Here is a 27,133-nt window from a genome sequence, read left to right as displayed (position 1 = left end):
TAAAGAAGAATGCTTGACATTTTAAATTTATCTCCAATTAAACAAAGTTTTTAAGAATTATTGCTTTTAAATAAGTTATTTTAGTTAAATTGCTCGAATATAATCTGGAGTATTTCAAATAAAATAACTTAAAGTGAAGTGTAAGAGACTAATTAACTCAATGACTCAAGAATTAACCCTTTTCGCGCCGACTGTCACAAATATGTGACAGCATAAAACCGTATCAATCAGGGTAAAAATATAAAACTGGTAATCAAAGTATTTCTTTAGCAGTTTATTTGTGGGCGGAGGTTATACTTTGAATTAACATTGTTTTGTATATGATTAAACTAACAATAATTAAAGTAAAAGCAAAGTAAGTCTGTCAAATCAGCAACGACTACATTTAAGTTACCGTTTTTTATTTAATTACAACTTGATTCTGATTTTGTACGAATGCTTTTCTGAATCACCCGTCCCCAAGGGGTTAATGCTCTCCACTGAAAAGCATTTTATTTAATTTGATTTCGTTAAATCTAAAATTTTAGATTTGTTGTGAATTATTTGATCTTTTCAAGATTTAAAAAATAGTGGAAATAGTTATTTTAATAAAATTGCTCTAATATAATTTTTTTTTTATAACCGTCGTTGAACAGCCAACCCAATTTTTTTGAGGTTTACGACTACTAATGTTCAACTCCGTAGCCTCGGAATTTTGAACCCAGTTCAGAAGACAAGGGAACTCCTGGATCAAATATTTTGAGAAATTTGCCTTCGTGGAGGATTTTTTGATGGAACTAAGCCACATTGGCGTTACATGGAGAGGAAGACCACGAGAACCTCCCACGGTTAGCTTGACGACAAGGGGACTCTAACCCATGATCAGCCAACCACTGGGGATATTTCATGTCAGCACTGTGGTCGGTGCAAGCCGGATACGGAATTCGTATCGACTGGGATTCGAACCCGGTTCGCCTCTTTGAAAGGCGTATGCTCTATCCCCTGAGCCATTACGGCTCTCTACTATAGTTTAGAGCCTTTTAGATCAAATAACTTGAAACAAAGTGTAAGAGATTAATGGAGCATGGCTAGTACAGTGGTTCCCAAGTGGTGTTCCGTGGAACCCTAGGGTTCCTTAAAGAAGTCATACAGGTACTGAGAATTAGGAATTTTTTTAACCAGTTACGATTTTCGAAACCTGTTATTGAATTTATATCCTGTTATAAATTATATTGAATTTATATTATTTATATTTTATATTTGTATCCAGTTAGTTAATATTCCATTAATTAACTAATATTTTCTTTTTTTAATGAAAGCATTTAATTGAAATGCTTGTGAAGAAAGAAAATACAATATACTTTGTTTTTCTAATAACAATATAATGAATGAATTATGAAAAGGATATGCATATCTGAAAAATTCAGTCAGTATCGAATAAAAATTACCAAATTCTATAATAATGAAGTATGTTTCCCTGATAAATCTCTCAACAATTATTTTCTTCCTCTTCAATTTTTCTTTTATTGGGATCCATATCTCAGTTCATATTCATTTTCAGTTTATGCATGCATTAAAATCAAATTCAGATCTAAACAAGATGCCGTTCCAGACCTGGGAATTCAACTGTCTGACGCAAGAACGAATTTTAAGACTAATACTGCTAAAGCAATAAAATGACAGATATTTCATTCATTGAATATGTTCAAAATAATTAATAAAACTTATATCATTACATATTGTTTAAAATAATCAAAACTCTTTCGTTGATTTATAAGAAGGGTGTAATTAATAGTCATTTGGCTGAATTATTATTCTGGCGTAAAAGAAAATATTAACATCATTAAAATTTAATTACATTTTTGTAAGATTGATACAGAGATACCAACTGTTCCGGACACGCCAAAATAATTTTAAAAAACGGTAAATAACTACAAAGTAAATTTTGCAAACATTCGACTATTTTTGCTTGCTTTTTAAAAGGTGTAACATGAAATAAGTACTATAAAGTGGTGAATTATATAAGTCTACGAATTATTTAGAAACAGTGGTGGATAAAAATCTATTAAATTGAATTTATTAAACCAAGAATCACAATTGATAAACTACCACTTTAAAATATATATTTGCTGTTCGGAGCTAGTTGGCATCTTTGTTGATATCGGTAATTGTTTTACTACCACTTGGAAAATTCATTCTCGGAAAGAGTGAAAGTTGTCAGGTATTTTTATCAGTTGAGAACTAAAAATTAAAAGTTTTGCAGAATTAAGGCAAATTTTGCTAAAATGAGAATCATTCAATAAGATATTAGTTTTACTACCACTAGAAAAGTTTTCTCCTCAAAGTGGAGCTAACTAATATCTCCGTTAGTTTTTAATCCATTAATACTTGGTCTCTTGTCCGAGCAAGTTAGCATCTCTGTAAAAGTTTCATCAACGGTCCATTTCTTTGAAAAAAAAATTCTGTTTTAGTACCTGCTTTTTGATGAAGAAGTTTTCACGTTGTAACTATAGCTTTACAAAAAATAATGTTTTTAAAATTATCAATTCCTGAACAAAGCAACTTTAAGTATAAGTTGGAGTAACGATACGAAAGAAAAACTCCACAAAAGTGTCACTAATTTCTAATTTTGCATTTGAAATTATTTGAAGAAACGGCGTAACTGATACAAAGGAAAAATTCCACAAAAGTGTCACTAATTTCTAATTTTCATTTGAAATTATTTTAACAAATGGCTTAACAGATGCAAAATAAAACTCCACAAAAGTGTCTCTAATTTCTAACTAACGTTTGAAATTATTTTGACAAACGGCGTAACAGATGCAAAAAAACTCTACAAAAGTGTCACTAATTTCTAATTTTGCATTTGAAATTATTTTAACAAACGGCGTAACCGATACAAAAAACTCTACGAAAGTGTCACTAATTTTCAATTTTACATTTGGAATTATTTGATGAAACGGCTTTACTGATACAAAAGAAAAACTCCACAAAAGTGTCACTAATCTCTAATTTTGCATTTGAAAATATTTGAAGAAACGGCGTAACCGATACAAATGAAAAACTCCACAAAAGTGTCACTAATTTTTAATTTTGCGTTTGATATTATTTAAACAAACGGCGCAACAGATACAAAAGAAAAACTCCACAAGTGTGTCACTAACTTCTCATTTTGGGTCTGAAATTATTTGAACAAATATGGCGTAACCGATACAAATGAAAAACTCCACAAAAGTGTCACTAATTTTTAATTTTGCGTTTGATATTATTTAAACAAACGGCGCAACAGATACAAAAGAAAAACTCCACAAGTGTGTCACTAACTTCTCATTTTGGGTCTGAAATTATTTGAACAAATATGGCGTAACCGATACAAAAATTTCTACAAAACTGTCACTAATTTCGCATTTGAAATTATTTTAATAAACGGCGTAACAGATACAAAATAAAAATTCCACAAAAGTGTCTCTAATTTCCAATTTTACATTTGGAATTATTTGAAGAAACGGCGAAGCCGATACAAAAGAAAAACTCCACAAAAGTGTCACTAATTTCTAATTTTGCATTTGAAATTATTTTAACAAACTGCTTAACAGATACAAAAGAAAAACTCCACAAGACTGTCTCTAACTTCTAATTTTGGGTTTGAAATTATTTGAACAAATATGGCGTAACCGATACAAAAAACTCTACAAAACTGTCACTAATTTCGCATTTGAAATTATTTTAATAAATGGCGTAACAGATACAAAATAAGAACTCCACAAAAGTGTCACTGATTTCTAATTTTGCATTTGAAATTATTTGAACTAACGGAACCGATATATATATTTTTAAAAAAAACTTCACTAAAAGTGTTACTAATTTCTGAAGTTTTCATTTAGAGCGAAGAACACGCATTCTTTCAGTATCACAGATACTATAAAACGGTATTCGTGACAAGTTTGAAGCAGGAAACTGGATAAGTGGAAAGGGGGAAACTGTTTGAAGACTCTTCCCTGAAACACTCCCTTCTTTGGAAGAATGAAGAGCTTGAAAAACTGGAAAATTGCCAAGAAACGAAACATTCTTCACTCCTTTTTATTCCTGGCAATTCATCTCTCTGGTTCGAGCATTGAGCAAGTGTTGCTCCCAGAGCTTCTTTCCTCAGAGGATTCAGGTTTTCAAAGAGAATTTTTATTTTATTTAACATGGTTTTTCGAAGCTTTTTCGCCAAGGAGAATAAAAAGCCACAGTCTAAGTACCTTCCGCGTAAAGCAAGGCTATAGTTTTAAACTATATGTGCCATCTTGCTGTAAAGAATAAGAAGGCTTAAGAACGGGCAAATAACTTACATAATTTACAAGTTATTGGACTTCTTTAAAAATCGCCAATTTGGCGACAATTCCCCACCTTGATGAAAACTATCAAAACTAATGTCTTATTCTCATTTTTTGCAAATTTTTATGAGCCCAGATAATGCAGCATTGGAGTAAGCTTTTGAAAATTAAAAAAATTAGAGTTTTGTGCCATTTTTAGGATGAGCATAGAGGGCGATGGCTAAAGATAGGGCTAAACATGACCTAATAGCCATGAATAACTGTTGAAAACTCACATCAGTCATGAAAAAGGCTTGTTATTCGCAAAATAACGCATGATTTCATGCGATGAAAGGGCTTTCGAAAAACAGCCTTAACCCCTTGGGGACGGGAATTCATAAAAGCATTCGTACAAAATTAGAATCAGGATGTAAATAAATAATAAAAAAAGATAGTTTAAATGTAGGAGTTGTTAATTTGACAGACTTACTTTGCTTTTTCTTTAACTATTGTTAGTTTAATCATATATATAATCAATGTTAGTTTAAAGTATAGCTAAATAATTTTATTTTGAACTAAAGAAATGGTGAAATAATTAAATTAAACAATTATAACCCCACCCACAAATAAGCTGCTAAAGATATACTTTGGTTACATGTTTTATCTTTTTACCCTGATTGATTCGATTTTATTCTGGCACGTATTTGTGACAGTCGGCGCGAAAGGGTTAAAGATATTTTTGTACTTTAGGATCATATACTCACTGCTCAGTGGTTAGAGTAAAAAGAAGAAAAAAATCAAAAAGCAGGATTTATTAGTTTTTATTCCAAACACTATTAATTCATATTTAACCCTTTCGCGCCGACTGTCACAAATACGTGCCAGCATAAAACCGTATCAACCAGGGTAAAAAGATAAAACTGGTAATCAAAGTATTTCTTTAGCAGTTTATTTGTAGGCGGAGTTATAATTGTTTGATTTATTTAATTCACCAATACTTTGTTCAAAATAAAACTATTTAGTTATACTTTGAATTATCATTGATTATATATATGATTAAACTAACAATAATTAAAGTAAAAGTAAAGTAAGTCTGTCAAATTAGCAACGGCTACATTTAAGTTACCGTTTTTTATTTAATTACAACTAGATTCTCATCTTGTACGAATGCTTTTCTGAATCACTCGTCCCCAAGGGGTTAAAGGAGGCAAGGATAAGGTTGTTTTGTTATAGATTCGATAGATTTTATAATTATTGATCTAAATCCGTATCATGCCCAATCAATAATACTGATTTTACATTAGGTAAAGTATCAATTTCGATGTACAATTCTTTTCATTTTCGCTAACCACCGACTATCACTCAAGCATTGAACCTGGACTATCACTCAAGGATTCAAACCCGGTTACCCTTATTGGAAGGCAAACGCTCTATCCCCTTTGCCCTCTCGGCTCCTTAAGAAGCACTTTAAGATGTTTGATCTCTAAATGCTAAAGGGATATCTTAAAAAAGATATTACTGCCAGTATCAACGTGCTGGTAGAAATTTCTGCTATTATTACCACTGTTATTAGTTTGAAAGACACGTAAAAGCTTCTCGAAAGATATCATTAGGTTTTTGCACTTTAGTTTACGTTTAAAGTAAACATTTCTAATTTAACAGATTCTAATTTAATAATGTATTAGAACAATGAGTACACACATAATTTATTTCTTAAATATATTGTATAATACACTTTATAAAGTTTTTTCCATCAAAACTCTCACTGCTTGAAAATAAAACATTAAGATAAAACGATCAATAAAATTCAAAAACTTATTCTGACTTAAGGCTGTCAGCAATAGAGTATTTTGGTATGTTGCCATACTCTGCAATTTAGACCACAGAGTTTGTTCCAAAAACATCATTACAACACTTTGAATGAATTCCAAATCTAGATCAGATTGTTAAAAAATATGCGTCAAAACATTTTGGCCCAGTTTTTGTGATCTTTATTGCATTTCACCATTTATTTATTTATAAACTACAACTTTCACTTTTCTTTATTCTTTTGATTCGCTTCATATAAAATGAAATTTCTATTTCAAGCGTGAAAATTCTCTCTGAATTTACTAAAACTTTTAAAATAGCTGTCATAAAAATAAGAACCAAATAGTTAAACAACGTCGGTCTGCAAATATTATAAAGTGAAATCTAGTCTGCAAAGTTTCGGGAAAAGACAAAATACTCAAAGTAGGAACATTTCATTTCAATCAATTTCCTGTGAGAAGTTCGCTGTTAGTATCTGTCACTATTTCTTGAGTTATATAAATTTTCCAATTTCATCTTGCACGTGGCAACATGTTGCCACGTACTCTAGCCAATTCATTAAAGTCGAAGTTGTTGATACGAAGATGAAGGCCCTGAGATGAGATTATCAAGCCAACTTCCGGTACTCCTCTGCAGACGTGGTTATAAATTTTAATTCGCGATCGCAACGAACTATAGGGGCGTTGTTGTATGAGACTAATACCTGCGATTTCTATATGAACAGTCATTCATTTACTCTAGAGACGTCTTTAATGTAGCGTGTAGCATTGCAACGTTCCTTCTTTATCGGGGCTAATTAAATTTAAAAAAGAGAAATGTTTAATATCCTTTCTTATGCAAACGAAAACAAAATGGTATCTCTTTTTTTTAGAGAAGGAACATCCAAAATACATCGGAAAAATATTTGCATATAAACAGAAAAAAATATGTATATTCTTATAAGAGTTAAAACCTAATGCCCGAGAAACAGTTTTACTAAATTTAATGATATAACATGAAAGGCTATTTAAACTTTACATTCCATAGTTTTAAGAATCATATTACTTCAAAAATTAAAATTAACAAAAAGTATACATAAACCTCATAATTTTATGAAATTTAATTTTGTAAAAAAAGTTTTTTGACAATAATTTTTATCAAAAAATTTCAAGTTTCAATAAAAATCATTATTGAGAAACTAAAAAACGTAAAATGAAGAATGCTTACGATACAAAGCAAAAGAGAAAAAACCAATTCTAAAAATTCCTTACATTAAAATAAACAACTTTCATGTTTTTTCTTTTTTGATTCATAATCGGACGCAGAAAACCATTCTACAGAAAACTATCATCAAATAAGAAAAAAACTACTTAAAAGTAAAACCTTTTATTTTATAAAAATTAACACTTACCTGCTTTTATAAATCAAAAATGATTATAAATCAGAATTCAAAAATGATTTGTTCTTCGATTTTTGTTACCATTTCTTAGTGCTACGAAAATGTGTCTTTGGGATTTGCCAGAAATAGAACAAGATGCAATTTTATTCTTTCAGGAGCGAAATATTTTGCCCTTTGTCCACCGAAATCCGATAAACTACTTTGATTTTAAATAAAGTGTTTCATTTTATGATTTGTCACAAAAATTTTAGGTGTAGATTGGCGGCACTTAAAAACAGCCAAATCTGTAGCTGCTGTGGCGTTAATACATAAGTACCGAATTTTTATTCATACTTTTCTGAATCATATTACTTGAAACATTAGAATATGCAAGAAGTATACATAAACACATAATGTTATACCATTTATGTTTTCAAAAAAATAATTTTGACAACAATTTTTATCAAAAAATTATAAACTATAAAACGGAAAATAAAGAATTCTTAGGATAAAAAACGAGTTTAAGAATTCTTTACATTGAAATAAAAAATTTCATATTGTATCTTTTCTTATTATTCAGTTGTTAATCAGACGTAAGAAACCATTCTGTAGAGAACTATCATCAAATAAAAAAAATTTACAAGCTAATTTTTAAATTATAAAAATCATAACACTTACCTTCTTTATAAATCCGCAGAGTTCCAAATGAAATGTTCTTCGTTTGAAAGTTTTATTTTCAAATAATATGTGCATAGATTATCCCTTTATTAGTTTTAGATAACATACCACACATCAAAATTTTATAATCGTAAGATCTCTATATGAATTTGAATATGTAGCTTAAAAACAGAACAGCTGAATTCTAGTTGAAATTATCTATTCTTTCAAAACTAAAAAATGCTTACCAAGAAAACGATAAAAAAATTTATTAATCATCAGCACAAATGACACTATTTCAAGTAATTTGGTTGATCCTTTATTGTTGTTTTCCGAATTATATAGATACAGAAATATATACTGTTCTGTAACAAAGAAGAATATTCTATAACTATTGCAGTTCTTGACGTTCTGAATTCACATTTATTTATTTATTGGAATAACGAAAGCAATGTTGACTTCATTTTTATTTGTAATGAATTGAAGACAGAAAAAATTATTTTACCGTAAAATACACATCTGTAACAGCAAGTGATCATGAAATTGAAAGTTATGTTGTTGGTAATAGTAAGGTAAAAATTAAGGAGAAATTGTTCTTCAAATGCTTGGCGTGTTTTGCTTCAATGTTTGGCATGTTCTGGTTAGTTTTTTCAAGTTCTTCAGCTTTTCCTTAGGGAAATTTTGATTTTTATTTGCTGCTAAGAAAATGGCGTCCGTCATGGCCAATGATTTTGATGCAACTAAATGAAAACGTGATAAATTAATGTCGGATATTTACAGGCTCCCGCTAGACGGCGTACTCGAGCGTTGCGATCGCGAATAATTTCTTAAATATATAAAAAAAAAATTTAGTTATATTTTAATTTTATATGGTAGACGCAATATGCCTTACTAAAGTGTAAAAAAGATCGTGATATTTTATAAAAATTATTAAAATTTTAATATATAGTAACAATGTGAATATCAACAACGTCCTTATTTTAAGCCAATAATCATACAGAGATGCCACCGGTGACTAAAAATGTAAAAAGTGGTGATTAACACTAGGTTTACGGACGTTTCTTACATACCTATCTCGGCGAACACGCTTCAATTTGACGCATGAACGAATACATATAACAGCACTTACAGAGATGCCAACTTGCTCCGGACAGCAAATATATATTTTAAAGTGGTTGTTTATCAATTGTGATTCTTGGTTTAATAAGTTCAATTTAGTAGATTTTTATCCAACATTATTTTTAAATAATTCGTAGGCTTACATGATTCACCACTTCGTTTCACAAAATTTACCTAGGAATTATTTACCGTTTTTTTTAGTTACTTTTGGCGGGGAAACATCTCAATCCCAGTGAGTTCTACTTTTATTTTCAAGACTCTCAAGTTAAATTCACTGAACTTTTCACATCAGACTTTTACTTAAGTTAAATTAAATTACATTAAGAATTATTTTCTGATAATATAACCAATTTATGCATACATATATATCAACTTTGCATGTTAAATTCTTTTGAAAATTCTATTGTATTTAATGAGCAATACTTCTCTGATAAAATATATTCACTGCATTTTCTCCAAATATGTTATTTCATCATGTATCAAGGTATGATTTATCTATATTCATCAATTATGCCTTTCATTTTTCAAAAATCAATTACTGTACATATCAAATCATGTTTTATCTTTATTTTTAATTTAAGTCTACAATCAATATTTCTAGTGTTAAGTCAATTTGTCATATTAAATTTCATTGTTTTATTATTTCACAAGCAAACGGCTTAATTTTTTTTATGGTTACCACAATGTATTCGAATGAACTTCAATGCATGTCACAATTAAATATGTGCTAGTTAAAATATAGAAATTTAATTAGTGAAATATGTATCAATTTATGTTATTATTTATTTATGTCAACTTATGTATATATATGTCAAATTATGTTTATATTTATATATATCAACTTAGATTCGATGAATCAGATATTCAAATGTTATATTTACTCAAGCAAAGTGCTTGTTTTTCTATTAGCTACCACATCGACTGCTAAATTCAAAATGTTATTACTATAAATTTTCTGTAAATTTCTAGATGTATGGGATAGGGGCCGCTAAGTGGCCCAGGTGCCCAATTTTTGTAAATAAAGTAAGTAAGTAAGTTACTTTTGGCGTGTCCGGAGCAGTTGGCATCTCTGCACTTAGAAAGCAATGCAATTATATACTATAAGAAAGATAATGAAAATATGAGATATACATTTATGAAATATTCTAGCATTTTATTTTTCAATACTCGAACTAAGCAACTGAAACCTTCAAAATTTGACATCAATTGACATTCTGCGTTAGTTCTTTCAATTATTGCTTATCGACAACAGTTGCTTATCCCTTGTTTCATTTGAGATAACGGATCGAAGTATTATCGGAACATTCCTATTTATTATTGATGTGATGTTAGCATGTTTACTCAAAGTTTTGTCTAAATTACGATCGCGTCAAATTGACGCATATCCGTAGAGATAGGTATACCACAAAGAGAATTTCAATATTTCAACGTTTTTGAAGAAAATAGACTTCAATATATATTTACCTCGATCAATGGATAAAAGTCATTACAAGAGATAAAATAAAAATGCAAACTGGTTTGTAATTTTCCTTATAAAATTCGAAATGCGTCAAAATGAAGCGTCCCTTAAATCTAGTGTTAATAAGTAGCAAAATGCTATTAAAAGACACTAAAATTAGCCTCTTTTTTTCTGGCATATTTCTTTCAGTTTACTATTGAAAGGAAAATGCAACCAATAATTTTGCTTTAAATATGAATAATAATTCAAAGATGCCAACTTGCTCCAGACAGCACATAAATATTTTTGAGTGGTAGTTTTTTTATGTCCGATTCTTGGTTTAAAAATTCGATTTATAAGGTTTTTACTCCCCTCTGATTCGAAGGCTTATGTGATATTCTACGTTGTTGAAGTTACAGTGTTGCCACCGGGTGACTAAAAATTTAAAAAGTGACGTCTAATGAAATTCTAACTTTTATTAAAATTATTAACTTCCTATCGCATTTTTTAAACTGAAAGAGAATGCAATAAGACTAGATAGGAATATGTCGGACATCTCTCTTTTTCATCTGAAGTTGACCAATTGGAAACTGGGATTTCTTGGCATGCTAGGCGATAGTGAATCAGAGAAGAATATCAGAAGATAGTGAATTAGAATTTGGTGGGTAGCCTCTGTGGTTACAGTTAGATCTGTTGCAGTGAATGCAATAAATGATTTTGCTTTATATTTGAATAACGTGAAATGTAAGTCCTAGTGGTAGTTACGATTCAATAATTAAAGAGATAGTAAATAAATAAAAAGAAATTTGTTTCTACCACTTTTTTTTGAATTTTCAGTCGCCTACGGCATACCTGCAGTTAAGCTGTGTTGAGCCTTTTCAAAAAGTTATCAAAATTAACCGAAAATCTTCACTATTTAGTTTGTGGTTCTCTACCGTTTTTTAAAAGATTTTTTTTTCAAAATTGGGGCTGTTATAATCTCTGTGGTATGCTAAAGTAATTGTGGTAGTTAGGATTGAATAATGGAATAAATAGAGAAGAATTTAGTTTCGACCACCTCTTACGTTTTTGGTTGTCTAAGGCATCCCTGCATACATAAAAATATAAATTTTCTACCCCTAAATTTTCCCCCCATAAAGCAGAACAAGTTGGCTTTTTCAAACATAGCTTGAAATAGCTTCAGATCAAGACAGAGATGCCAACTTGCTCCGGACAGCAAATTTATATTTCGAAGTGGTAGTTTAACAATTGCGATTCTTGGTTTAATAAATTCAATTTAGTAGATTTTTATCCACCACTATTTCTGAATAATTCGTAGGCTTATGCAATTCACCACTTTATAGTACTTATGTCTATAAAAACTCATACAGCTGAATTTTCCACCCGGCATAATCAAACTTCTATCCTGCTATCTTTCTAATAGAACATTTCAAATCACCATCAAAAACAAAAAATCCACAAAGAGAAACATCACAGCCGGAATACCACAGGGCAGCATTCTGGGACCGATATTATACATATTATACACTTATGATTTTCCTAAAAACAAAGCCGATTATAACAGCATAACAGCCTATTACGCAGACGATACCGGTATTATTATTAAATCCAGAAACCCAAATCATGCTCTTCAAAAACTACAGGACCATATAGACGAAATAGAAGACTGGTGCTTAAAATGGAAAACTGCAGTAAATGCTGGAAAATCACAAATATTAATTATACAAAAAAGAAGAATTAAAATACTTCCACAACTTCAACCAAAAATGTTCAACATACCAATACCAATAGTTAAAAAAGCAAATTATCTTGGCCTTATAATCAATAGCAAACTCACCTGGAATGATCACATCAAAAGCACAATAGATAAAGCAAATGCAGCAATAATAGCCATACAACCATTAATATATAATCAGAATATGTCACTTAAACTAAAGAAGCTACTATATACAGCAATGATCCGCCCAATACTTACCTATGCCTCACCTGCCTGGACAACGATACCTCAACATCTACTGAAGAAATTAAACCAATGCCAAAACAAGATCCTTAGAAAAATAACCTGTGCAAGATGGTTCATCCGGAATACCAATATACATGCAGACCTAAAAATACCAACTCTATCACAGCATATATACAAGCTAAACGCAGATTTTTTCGATAAAGCCATAGAATGTAAAACAGCAAATTTTAATGAAATCTTTAAATTTGAAAATTATATCAAAGATAAAAACTACAGACCAATAGCTGCACATTTCACCTCCGACGCCTCATATCATAACTATCAAAACAAATAATTTCATCAACCTTTCTGAAAATAACGTTTACTCATGCTGATACAATTCTGAACAACTCCAAAATCAAACAAACACAGTTTAGAGCAAGCTGCTCAATTTATTTTTGATTCCTTTTTAGTTATTCAAGCAAAGAGCTTGAAACATTCATAAAAGCAACTCCATTGCCTGCTTACCTCATTGCTCAACCAAAACTGTTCAAAAATTCCAGATGAATGGGATAGGGGCCGCTTCGCGGCCCAGGTGCCCAATAAAATCTAAACACTAGGACTAGGACTAGTTTTTAATCCATTGATACTTGGTCTCTTGTCCGAGCAAGTTAGCATCTCAGTAAAAGTTTCATCAACGGTCCATTTATTTGAAAAAAAATTCTGGTGACCGTTAGCGAGCGTTAGCGAGCAGGGGGCGGAGCCTCCTAGTTTTATATAAAAGTCTATGAGAAGAAAAAAAAATATTACAAGCACGTGAAAAAAATTCTCAACGATTGTATAAGTTTTAAATTATACTTTTATATATCCTATAAGTTATGGGCGGTGGACAAAATTCTTCTAATTTGTGCAAATACGGATGTATTACATTTTCTACCACTAGACAAAATATTTTCTAAAACTACTGATTCTCCATAGTAATTGGAGGGTTCGACTTTTAACAGTCTTTATTTAAAATTTACTGTATTACAAGTCCCGTAATCTCGTAAAGATGTTTTGACTGTTATTAAGTCGTGGTAGTCGTACTTTGTTAAACGTGTTTGCATTGTTTCGTTAAAAAAAAGAAAAAAGAAATTTAACTACGCTGGGATTGTATGTTTAACTTTTTCTACCCCTCGGGGAAATCTTTAATAGTTACTATGAAAATACAGTTGAAATTAGCGGGTGTATGTATATTGTTCATTGTACAATATTAAAAAAGTCAGGATAGCCAGGTTGGTAAGGCATTGGACCCATGACCGTGAGATCGTGACTTCAACCCCCGCATAGCCGAACACTCCCTAGGCAGTAAATGATGACTGGTGCACGTTAAATCTGTCGGATCACATAGTCCTCAATATTCCCACAGCAAATCATACCTCTGGGAGTACTGAATTGGAGATTGAGAGTTCTCTGGTTCAGGTCAAAATTGCGATCTGTGGATGAATAAATAAACGTATGAAGGACTCACCCTATAAACGGGCTGTGACGTGTATGTGGCTGAAATCTTATTCTTGGCCGTAGATGGAGCCACTGAGTAGCAGGAAACGCACCCTTTGCCTTAAATTTGCGTAGTTTCACCAAGCAAGCTTGCTGGTATTAGCAAGTGGCATTAGAAACAATAACAACAGTATTAAATGTGAAATAGAGTGTCTAATACAAAGATGTTCTTATATTTTATAGGTGTCTATCTGTGTGAAAGAGGCATCGCAGTTGAGGTGGTCCCACATGAACTCGTTTGCTAACAGACCGCGGCTCCGACGTAAAGTGAAGCACATTCTTTTTTCCACTATGCTTTGCTGCGGGAAGCGAAAGGTAATTAATATTCACTCAATTAATCCCTCACTATTGACAGTTTCTCCAAATAATCTATCAAAGTCTGAAAAATTATACAAGATTTTATTCAGAAAAAAACTCGCCAAATTTCAATTTGCAAAAAATTTCTCACAATTTGAATTCAGTGAAATTTAACTGACAAGTAAATTCCGCTAAATTATTTAACCATTCGCTTTGTATACAACCGTTGTAAACATTGCAAATCTAATTTTCCAATAAAAATTTACACAGCTCTAAGGTCTCGTAGAAATGAATCAGAAAAGATTAAAATACGCATGATTTCTTCCTTTATTAGGAGTAACAAAATGATCCCCGCTAAATACTTAATTAGTTAGCTTAATTAATATTTATGTGTGATACAAAGTAATAATCAAAAACATGACAATGATATAGAGAGAATTTAATTGTTTGGAGCATTATTAACGCTCAGATCACTGTCACGCTTATATAATTCGAATCACTTTTAACCTCACAAAGTGAATTATTTAGTTTCTTTTCTTGGGACCAGTTGTCCCGCAGTGCACTGTTCGTAAAGACACGGTTCCCAGCAGAACACCGAAGTCAAGCATAACTGGCTGTGGTCAGTAAGCGGGTGGGTGACCACTTTGATCAGCCAGCGTAGGGACCGAGGGTGTGTAGTATCGGCCCTCGTTAAACTGTTCTAACGCAACGTGTTCAACTTCGCGAGCAGGTCGTCGGGCTTCCACAGCAGGGAAGCCATCGCCTCTGCAGAGGATCAAAATTGTGGTGGCATGTCTTCGGATCATCCTATCCTCAGGGATGTTTCCCAGACAGTCGCCAATAGCCCACTGTGTAGCTCTAATGTGACGTAAATAATACCTACCCTACTACCATTATTGGGACTGGTTATATTTGACTCACTTTGTTACAAAATTTTTCATTGTCAGTGTTATTATTGTTTAGTTCTGAAGTTTTATAATTTTTACTTCAACTCAGAAGACAAGAGAGCTTTCAGGTTTTCCTGAGAGCTCCTGAGTTTTCTGGATGCAATACAATTTGACAATATGTAAACACCCTAACATATCAATATTTCTTAAATATAGCATAATTTTTTTCAGGACGCCAGAGGAGTGGACACCGTCGAAGCCTTGACAGAGGAGGGGGGCGTCGTGCGACGCGTACGTCTTCGACCTCCCCAACCCCCGCACGGCATCGTTGTGCAGCGTGACTTCAGGAAGGTTAGCGGCATTAGCTCCGAGATCTTTCGTCAACTCGAGGCTGTTGAGAATGATTTTGATGCGGCAACGGCAGCCCACGTGGATGCGGTGGAAAACAGAGGTGGAGAGATGCTCATACGCATGTTTGATCCAGTCAGTCTGGGCCGCGTCGGTGCTGACACCTACAGGAAGTACCTGAGCGCGGCTGATGCAACGCATGTTGTCCGCTTTGTTGAGATCATCAAAAGGCCTGGACAGACCCTTGGTCTCTACATCAGGGAAGGTGAGTACTTGACATAGTTAATTAACATAGTTTACTTAACATAGTTAATTAAATGTTAACTTTAACCATAGAGAAGGCAACCACTTGTTAAAGTCATAAAAAATTTCACTTAAAAAAATAACGCTTCAACATTATGTGACGTCATTGTAGTTTATTGTATACGCAACTCAAGAAACGTTGCCGAAAACATTCATAATGCGTTCTAGATCATTCAAGTTTTGAAGATCCACCGCTACAACAGCCGTCGTACACCACCAAGTCACGAAGCAATGCAGACTCATTGGCACAAGGCTTCGAGTTACGCATGAGTTGAGCAGCAGGCTTTTGTCGATGAACAGAAGCAACGCCTCCTATAACTGAAAGCCTCCACACGGTTTTTTGCAGGTAGTCCGATCAGACCGCTATGAAAGTAAACCAATTAGTTAAATAACCATTTAATATGAAATCCATTAAAAATTAGAAAGATATGTCTGAAAATTTGTTTAATTTCTGAATATATTTAGTTTGTTTTACTTACTTGTCAACCACCACAGATTCAATTCTCAAATATATATGATAAATTTCTCTCAAGTACTTTTAAAAAAGAATTTGGGTTCATGCGCACTAGTGGTTCGGTTTTTAATTAATCAGCGCAGACTACTTATAGGAAACTGTGTGGAGGCTTTCTGGTGTAGAAGGTGATGGCAGAAGAAGCCTGTGAAAGCGTTGAAAGCTCAGGCGACGCAGCTAAACCGGGAGTCCCCGCACCAGAGTGGGCCAACACAGCCCGACCCATTGGACAAACCTCCAACTGCAAAGCTAGAGGAATAATTTCCATAGTGCCTCTGTTCCTAATATCATCTATACGCGACTGAATGTTTCGTAAAACAAACTAGTCTATCGTGACTAAATGATCACCTTTAGCCAAGAGACATAACTAATTACTGTGTTGCCCAGTTAGCTGAAAGTTCTGTACTTCGCCTTCGCTAAATACTATCACATCAGTATTAATAATGGGAGAATATTTCATGAAGCAACTTATAGAAATAAGCTGCATAGAAACATAACAATATCGGCGCAGAACTATAAGCATAAAGTGTCCAATTAGAGGAACTAATCACAAAGTGGCGAAGTATTGACTTTGTTTGGCTTGTAGCATAATCTAAAGACATCATTGAACCTTTCTTTATTCCATTTTCATTGAAATGTATTCAAACTATAATTAGTTGTCGTACGTTGGTTCGAACGTTCCCGATTGCTGATAACGTCAAGTAAAGTAACGTAGTCGAAGGAGTGGGGGACCAATGTGGTACACCGTTAAAATGTAGTTGCCACCATTTTTGATGGAGGAATGAACTAACATTTTTTACAGTGTATGTAATTACATTTTTTTAAATTTAATTTTTCATTCTTATATTTATTTATTTATTCATTCATTTTTGTATGTTTTTGTATTGATTATACATATTTCATACATATTAGAATCAATTTAATAGCTTCATTGTAAAAACATTTTATCTAAAAGCAAGCATGCTTTTAGTAATATGTTTTCTAATAATATTTCTGCAGTAATTTTTTCAAATATTCGATATCATACCAACTTTGTATAATTTCTTGCACAATAACTACAGTTCGGTATTTAAAATTTTATTTGCACTGAAATATAAAACTGTTACAAATATATTTTTAAGTATCCAGCTCTTGTTATCTCGAAAAAAATGCATGATGTTGACAAAATAACAATTGTTGCAAAATATTAGAGCGAATCTACTGCAGAAAATGGGCTTGTTTTCAAAACAAAATGTTTTTGCAATGAAGCTATTAAATTTATGCAAATGCTCATAAAAATATGTGTTGTCAATAAACACACACAAAAAAATGAGTGAATAAATAAAAAGAACTACCACAGTGAAAAAGTAAATAAAATACGTGACTTCATGCAGTGCAGAAAATTTTAATTTATCCCAATACTAAAAATGGCGGCAACTACTTTTTTTACAGTCATGTTATTGCCAGAAAAAGATGATATTATTGCCTGCGAACATCTTTTTAAAAATATTATTACCAGAAATATGACATTATTGCCTACGAACATATTTTTAAAGACATTACTGCCAGAAAGATGATATTATTGCCTACGAACATATTTTTATGGATATTATTACCAGAAGGATAATATTATTGACTGCGAACATATTTTTAAAGACATTATTGCCAGAAAGATGATATTATTGCCTGCGAACATATTTTTAAAAATATTATTACCAGAAAGATGACATTATTGCCTACGAACACATTTTTAAAGACATTACTGCCAGAAAGATGATATTATTGACTGCGAACATATTTTTAAGGACATTATTGCCAGAAGGATGATATTATTGACTGCGAACATATTTTTAAGGACATTATTGCCAGAAAGATGACATTATTGCCTACGAACACATTTTTAAAGACATTACTGCCAGAAAGATATTTTTATGGATATTATTACCAGAAGGATAATATTATTGACTGCGAACATATTTTTAAGGACATTATAGCCAGAAAGATGATATTATTGCCTGCGAACATATTTTTAAAAATATTATTACCAGAAAGATGACATTATTGCCTACGAACATATTTTTAAAGACATTGCTGCCAGAAAGATATTTTTATGGATATTATTACCAGAAGGATAATATTATTGACTGCGAACATATTTTTAAGGACATTATTGCCAGAAAGATGATATTATTGCCTGCGAACATATTTTTAAAAATATTATTACCAGAAAGATAACAATATTGCCTACGAACATATTTTTAAAGACATTACTGCCAAAAAGATGATATTATTGCCTACGAACATATTTTTATGGATATTATTACCAGAAGGATAATATTATTGACTGCGAACATATTTTTAAGGTTATTATTGCCAGAAAGATGATATTATTGCCTGCGAACATCTTTTTAAAAATATTATTACCAGAAAGATGACATTATTACCTACGAACATATTTTTAAAGACATTACTGCCAGAAAGATGATATTATTGCCTAGGAACATATTTTTATGGATATTATTACCAGAAGGATAATATTATTGACTGTGAACATATTTTTAAGGATATTATTACCAGAAAGATGATATTATTGACTGCGAACATATTTTTAAGGATATTATTGCCAGAAAGATAAATCAGTTAATGAAAGCATGTGTTTACCTTTTCCCAACAGATTTTTTCTTAATCAATTCGCTTAGGAAGCGCGTTAATTAAAGACTCTAAATACAGTCAAATTCATTTGCTATTTATTGTTCATGATATGTTGCAAATTTGTGTGCAGGGGATGGCTTGCGTGAGACGGAAGGTGTGTTCATCTCCAGGATAGCCCTCGAATCGGCCGTCTACAATAGCGGTCTGCTGAGGGTGGGTGACGAGATCCTAGCTGTCAACTTAGTCGATGTCCGGCACATGAGTCTGGATGACGTGGTCATCATCATGTCCATTCCGCGCCGTCTCGTTCTCACCATCAGATCACGTATCTACAGCGGAGGCACCAGAATCAGAGAATTAACGAGAAGGCCACAGGAAGGTAGACCACCTGTAGTTGTCATCAAGAAGGTAGAGTATTCTTGGGGGCATGATATTTAGGCCCCCCTTATTACTATTACAGTCCCTATTGTTTGATAGTTGGTGATATTAATCATTTCAAAAGCATTACTATGCGATTGAGATGATTGGCATTTTGAATATATATATATTTTTAAATAACTGATTAACCACTGAGATATGAGACATGAATTATGAGTAGTAATTCATACCTGTTATCCCTTTTTTGGTACTTTATAGGTCTTTAGTATTAATTTTTTATATTTTTTTAATGAGAGTTTTGAACGGATAATAGATATTTTCCCATCACTGATTTCAAATCTGCAATTGATTTCTTCCTACAAGCTACAATTTTTAAGCAATTCCATAATGCAATCTTATCCGTAACTTTTCAAAAATTCTCTTGAATAAAATTCTCTTCTCTATTACGTAAAGCAATCGATTTCTCCCCACAAGGTACAATTTTAATCAATTCAATAATGCAATCTTATCCGTAATTTTTTAAAAATTCTCTTGAATAAAATTCTCTTCTCTATTACGTAAAGCAATCGATTTCTTCCTACAAGCTACAATTTTAAGCAATTCAATAATGCAATCTTATCCGTAATTTTTTTGAAAATTCTCTTGAATAAAATTCTCTTCTCTATTACGTAAAGCAATCGATTTCTCCCCACAAGGTACAATTTTTAAGCAATTCAATAATGCACTCTTATCCGTAATTTCTTAAAAATTCTCCTGAATAAAATTCTCTTCTCTATTACGTAAAGCAATCGATTTCTCCCTACAAGCTACAGTTTTTAAGCAATTCAATAATGCACTCTTATCCGCAATTTTTTAAAAATTCTCTTGAATAAAATTCTCTTCTCTATTGCGTAAAGCAATCGATTTCTCCCTATAGGCTACAGTTTTTAAGCAATTCAATAATGCAATCCTATCCGTAATTTTTTAAAAATTCTCTTGAATAAAATTCTCTTCTCTATTACGTAAAGCAATCGATTTCTCCCCACAAGCTACAGTTTTTATGTAATTCAATAATGCACTCTTATCCGCAATTTTTTAAAAATTCTCTTGAATAAAATTCTCTTCTCTATTACGTAAAGCAATCGATTTCTCTCCTCAGGCTACAGTTTTTATGTAATTCAATAATGCACTCTTATCCGCAATTTTTTTGAAAATTCACTTGAGTTAAATTCACTTCTTGGTTACGTAAGGCGTGGTAGGAAGAAGTTGTTAGTACATTTCAGTTTATGACGCGAGACGTTAAGGTCACGCATTTTTTTGTCTTAAGTGTAATTTTCAAAAGAGCTGAAGATTGTATATGTATAAGATACCTATACCAAACTTGATCGTATCTAATTCGAGTGCGGGGATTTTAATTCTGAAATAAGATTATAATGAATGCATAGGTTTATATAGATACAGTGGTCCGTACCTTAAGACAAAAAATGCACGACTTTAACGTATCGCATCATACACTTAAATGTATTAGCACCTTTTTTCTACCATTCCTTACGTAGCAGAGCGGTGGGAAAACTTAATACCCACACTTATAACACTACAAATGGAGAAAATCATCCTCAAAGAGATTTTAAGTTGGCAGGAATGCATTTTTGACCGGCACTTCATTTAAAAACATTGTACATTGCCTGATATAATAACTTTTTCTTCCAATGCCCACCTGTGTTAACATTTTTTCTTCAATTCAGGCATTCACAGGGCAGATTTGTTGGCCTCTCCTTCAGGGCACCATATTAGGTGGGTCAACGTTGCTCCCACAGTAAGGACAGATAGTACTGAGAAAGAAAGAACATCCATGCCTTGCCCGGGATTCGAACGCAGAACCTTTCTGATGCAAGGACAGTTCCCTAACCCCTACACAGGCCGGTCGGCTTGATATAATAACTAACAATCATGAAATATTGTTGTTATTTAATATTAACACATAAAAGTTTTAAATTTTTGAATGGTGATTTTTGATGCCAGTCAGAAAGAACATCGGACTAGACAAACCAACTGCTCCAGATTCGACAAAATATTTTAAAATACGCTAGAGAACTACAAACTAAATTTTGCAGGGTTTCGCTTAATTTTACCAACTTTTATTGAGTTCAACATTTCTTAACCAAGCACTTTTTAGGCTTTTTGGAAAAAAATTCTAGTGGCGGCCAAGTTTACGCTTGAATGTACTATTGTTTCTTATATAAATATGATTTAAGGTCATTTTTACACCACTATTTGTAACTGATACAAAAGGTTACACAAAAACCCACTTTTTATTAGAGCTTGCGTGGTGCGGTTTTCAAAATGTTGGCAAAATTACCGAAAATTCTGCAAGCTTTAGTTTTTAATTGTCCACCCCCCTATAAAATATTTTGCAAAAAGAGTAGTAGTTGGCTGCCCTGCTTAATCGTAAAAAAGTGGCCTATCACATAAGCCATTGAATTTAGAAGTATTGGTGAGTAAAAACCCTATAAATCGAATTTAGTAAGCCACATTAGCATATCTTTCAACTCTCCCGGATTTTGCCGGAGATTTTATTTTCATATTTAAAGTGGTAGTAAATATATACTATTTTTCCTTTTATAAATTTAATTTTTAAATGATTTTGATCACAACTATTCTTACAAAAATTAAGCTTATATATTAATATGCGTTACTGTGATGGTTGTCAACTTAATTTTTTTCAAATACAACGTATTTGTTTGCTTAAAATTGAAGTTTTAATTCCATCTTAATACCACTGGGAAAAATGATAATGGAAGGGATTAAAAGTTGGCAGGTCTGACATTAGAGATCTACTACTCGAAAATATTCATCCGCTGTCCGGAGCAAGTTGGAATTTCTGAGAATAATGTGCTAAAGAAAATATATCTGCTTGTGAATTCTAAGCTGTAAGCCGTTTCGAGAAGACAGAAGAGTACCTTATAAATTTTCTACTTATATTAATATAAATGTACTACTATAATTATAAATCTATGAGCAACTTTCAATGAGAAGGACTTAGGATTCGTTCCCCAAGAATGGTTGGAAACTCTCTCGTCTTGTCTGGGAATTGTGTCCAGTAAAATAGTTTGCAAATATACAGCACATAGTATGAGGTTCGTGGGAAATAATATAAAAGCGCGCATTTGAAAACTTTGTTAGATAAAAGTATTGCTCATTAAGCTTTTTTTCCAAATATTTGTAACTGTATAAAAAACTAGCATTTAAATGTAGTTATAACTATTTCATCAAGAAATCCTCAAGAAGTAACTGTAACTTACTATTTGTTACACACTAGCTAACAGCATTTAACCATTTAAATAATTGCTGCAGTAAAAATACTTGCATTTAGTTTGGTTGTTGGTGTTTCATCTAGGTTGCTGCTCTATTTTGCTAAAACTTTATATGCTGGATAAAAGCATTACTCATTGAGCTTTTTTTTCTAGGACACAACTGAAGAGCTATCGAATGGAGAGAATAGTGAAAACGGAGTCTTGATCCGTGCCCGGACCAAAGGTCTTCCACCCGAAGTACCAGCAATCGCGGTCAAGTTGAGTGAAAAAGATCACATAAGGGAACGCCACCGGTACGAGCAGCCAAAGCAGCAGCATCCCCCTGACGACCTCTACTACAATTCCCAACCTTCCACCAGCAGCCTTCACCACCGCCCTCCCAAAATACCCCATCACCATCATCCCTACCACCACGCTCCTCCTAGTCACCAACAGTACACTGCCAACAGAAGAAGAGAGGAACCACTGCCTGTGTCTCCGAGATGGGTGGTGCCATCACCAGTCGTCACGGAGCAACCCACCAAAGTAACTACTTACAAGCCCCCAGACAGCCTGGAGCGGTTAGCCGAAAGGGTGCACTCGTTCTACCCCGAAGAACGAGCACCCCCACCTCGAGAACGGTACGAGCCGCACCATCGTAGGACTCGAAGTATGGTGCCACCTAGCAGGGGCGGTTATGACATTGAGGCAACGACGCCTCTGCGCCGTTCCACTGGCATGTTAAGAACTGAGAGTGACTATCGAATGCCTCCTAGAAGAAATTTTCATGTGTCTCCTACCATGCAGCATCGTGGTAGAGTGCGTAGGTACGAAGAGCCGCCCAGGAGCGGCGGCATCCTTCGACGTCGCGGTGCTGGTCGCGATCGAATGGGTGGCGGCGTTGAGAGTGCTTCGGATACAGAGGCTCAAGATTATTGGACAATGGGTGGCTCCCGGCGCACTTATAGTCACTATGGGGGCCGTAGCAATTCACTGCCACGATCCATGAGGAGCGGATACAGCCGGCATCAGGCTGTCCGTTTCACCACATCCCTGCCTTACGATTCCCAAGAGGAGAGTGACGGGGCCGTCTCTGCGCCAGAGCTTCCAGCCACGAGATCGATGAGGAGGCGTAAGTTTAGTGCTAATTCATTTCAGTTTAGTACTAATTCATTTCAGTTTAGTAGTAATTCATTTCAGTTTAGTACTAATTCATTTCAGTTTAGTGCTAATTCATTTCAGTTTAGTACTAATTCATTTCAGTTTAGTGCTAATTCATTTCAGTGTAGTACTAATTCATTTCAGTTTAGTACTATTTCATTTCAGTTTAGTACTATTTAATTTAGTACTAATTCATTTGTTGTCTTCTTTGCATTCTTGTTCTTCACGTAATCAGTTTCATTGTTTGATTCACTGTACTAAAAAGGTGTACGTTTGATCATAACACACTTTCACTAATAAGTTTTCCCTATTTTTTTCCATCCCTGTATCTGTTTAATTTGAGTAGTGGTGAAAAAATTCTTTTGCTTTTAATTTATATAAAGATTCCTTTAACCCTTTCTAAAGTCGTAGTCACCACCAATTTTTAAAGTCCTCGTTAACTTTTCAACCATTTTTAATTTAGGTTTCCATCTGTTATTAACTTCAGCTTTCTTGAAGTACGTTTGCACGAAATTGTCTACCATTCTTTAGTATAAGAAAAAGTATAAAAGTTATAAAAGGCATTATTCCTTCTGAAGTTTGTAGCATAGATAAATTTTATTTTATAAATAAAGAAAAATAAAAGTCAATAAGTTCCTAATAGGTCGTGGTAAATATACTTACCACCAAAAAAATGGCATTAAAATTTAAACAAATTTTTTATAAGCTAAATGAGTTTTTCTTTTCTTATATCAATTACTATTCTTACATGGATTTCAATTCCAAATATTCTTTATTTTACCTTTACTAGAAATAAATGGCCCACTAAAGGGTTAAATTACCTTTTATAGACATATTATACATTTAAATTAAATACATTATTTATATATACATTACCATATCTTCCAACTTGCACGGTCGCCAAAAAAGATATTACGAAGTGGTAGTAAATTTTGATGGAATTTTCTAACAACAAAACTATTGGGCATAACTCTATAAGCATAATTAGCCAACAAATAGATCTTATCTACAGATTCTTTTTTTTAATTATTGATTCGTCGTGGTAGTTTAAAACACATTTTTGAAACTGTAAACTTCAATTTCAATACGCCCAAACGCTAGTGTTGCTATCACTAAGAAAATTACTTCTCAATGGTAGTACAAGCTGACAGCTATGCATTACCTTTTCTCTTATATGCCACCATAATGTAGCATAACACAAAATGTTTTAATACACTGTAAATTATTTCATGATGTATGGGCTAAAGGCCGCTGCGCGGCCCAAGCACCCAATTTATTTTAAATAAAGATAAAAGAACATTACCTTTTCTAGCACTAAGAAAAATAATTTCTGAGAACAAGGAAGTTCTGTAGTAGTTGAGAAGTAAGCATACAACTGAATGTTCTATTCTGCACTTTACGGATTGTTGCGTACGTACATTGTGATACGCACAAAAGTAATTTCTGCTACGAAAACAGAATTTTAACCCCGACGTGAGTGATATTTTAATATTTAAAGAAAATAGATGATTTAAATTATTTCTCAACTTCTCTATTTATAATGGGGGTGAGATCACGTGAGCGAAGAGAATTAATACTACTGATTACGTAAACGAAAACGATAACCTGAATTAGTGGTGCGAAAACGTTCTGATTTCGCTAATTGCAAGCTGTCTGTTATTGTTTATTTGATAGCCAATATAATATTCATTGAATTTTTAACAACTCGGAATTTCATGAAATGTTTTCTATTTTGCATCCCTAAAATGTAATTGAACTACATTGTATAAAGTGGGATTTACACTCTGGTTGTTATGTATGTGTGTGACAGTAGTCGAAATCTTGGCCATGGATGGCACCACTGGAAAACCACCCTCTTTGACTTAATAGCATACGACAACAACGAGGTTTCGCGATTTACGAAACTAAATTGTTACCGTAATCGTGTGTTGTGTCCGTAATTGCCACAACAGTTCAGTAATGCCAAATAATGATATTTAGGTACCAAATTGATTTTGATTTTTTCCCATTTACTTGAATAATGATTATAAGAAATTTGCTGATTTTTCTCCTAACTACTCTGGTGTAAGAAATTAAGAGAATTTGTTGGCTTGGTCTATTATCTCTAGAACTACTGGAACGATTTTAATGAAATTTGATATCTACACACATTGATACAATACAAAACAAATAGCCATTCAACAATTGTAATACACACGCATGATCGCGCGTAGCACTCGTTCGAGTTAGAAGGTAGGAAATTGCCACAGGAAATGATAAACTGCCTTATTTCAAGTATGAAATCAAGCTGCAAGACCTGTATATCTGTAAGAAGAGACTATATCCCCTATTAACCCATTTTTTGTTTATTCTGCAACCGCTGTTTCATACCTTCCGACTCCAACGAGTGTCACGCACCATCATGCATGCGTATTATAATTGTTGAATGGTTATTTCTTTTGTATTGTATCAATCTATGTACATAACAAATTTCATTAAAATCAACCCAGTAGTTCTAGAGATAATCGACCAAGTCTTCAAATTCTCTTAATTTCTGGCACCAGTGTATATTTGTATCAGTGTTTTATTTTTCAAAGAATTCTCCGGAGTTTGGTAAAGATAATAATTCCTCTAGGCATTTTCAAGTTTTGAATCGGTTCGAAAAATCTTTACTGAGAGATCTTTGTTCTTTTTTGCAGCCCATCCTCAGGGTAGTCGCCGATCACCGAGTGTGTTCACATCGAACGAATACAAGGCGTGGATGAGTCGGGCACCATCCACATCTGCCATATACGAGAGATTGAAAAGAGGTCAACACACCGCTTCATCTCTGGGAAGAATCGCACACAGCGCTGAATCCCTGTTGGACACCATGCGACAGGTATCAGCCACCTCAACTCTCAACATTTACTCATCTTTTTTCCAATAGTAAACAATACTTATGCTTTTAGTCGATCCTCTGTATGAAATCATCCTTTTTTCTCCCATCTTGTGTCTAAAATGGCATTTGAAATGTTTTAAAAAACATTTTGATAATGTAATGATAAAAAATATTTCAAAATTGAATTAATACTAAGATTTCGGTTCATAGCAATCAGTCCGAATTTTAAAAAAAATCTTACTTCAGCATCTCGATTGAGTAATTTTTTAACTGTTTGCTGAAATTAAACTTTTCGCAATACAGGGTTGCAACTAATCAGGAAAAGATTAAAAACTGGTAGTGAGAAC

General features: G+C 33.0%; 1 protein-coding gene across 3 annotated transcripts in view; it reads left to right on the top strand.

Moving 5' to 3' along the window:
* LOC107436536 (rho GTPase-activating protein 100F) overlaps nt 1-27,133 on the top strand; it is a 90,619-nt gene that overhangs the window by 37,262 nt on the left and 26,224 nt on the right. For all 3 annotated transcript variants that reach the window (XR_015433840.1, XR_015433839.1, XM_087164524.1), the window contains exons 2-6: nt 14,322-14,453; nt 15,554-15,935; nt 19,246-19,523; nt 22,940-23,897; nt 26,605-26,786. Coding sequence is in view for 1 of the 3 variants with exons in the window: in XM_087164524.1 (XP_087020650.1) it covers nt 14,367-14,453; nt 15,554-15,935; nt 19,246-19,523; nt 22,940-23,897; nt 26,605-26,786 (1,887 nt within the window). In the remaining 2 variants the exon portion in view is untranslated. The remainder of the gene's footprint in view (nt 1-14,321; nt 14,454-15,553; nt 15,936-19,245; nt 19,524-22,939; nt 23,898-26,604; nt 26,787-27,133) is intronic.

Source organism: Parasteatoda tepidariorum, chromosome 5 (genome assembly GCF_982258835.1).
Source record: "Parasteatoda tepidariorum strain Cologne lab strain chromosome 5, Ptep-v5.0, whole genome shotgun sequence".
NCBI classification, from domain to species: Eukaryota; Metazoa; Arthropoda; class Arachnida; order Araneae; family Theridiidae; genus Parasteatoda; species Parasteatoda tepidariorum.
The sequence above is the reverse complement of the archived record's forward strand: the minus strand, read 5'-3'. Positions and strand labels throughout refer to the sequence as shown.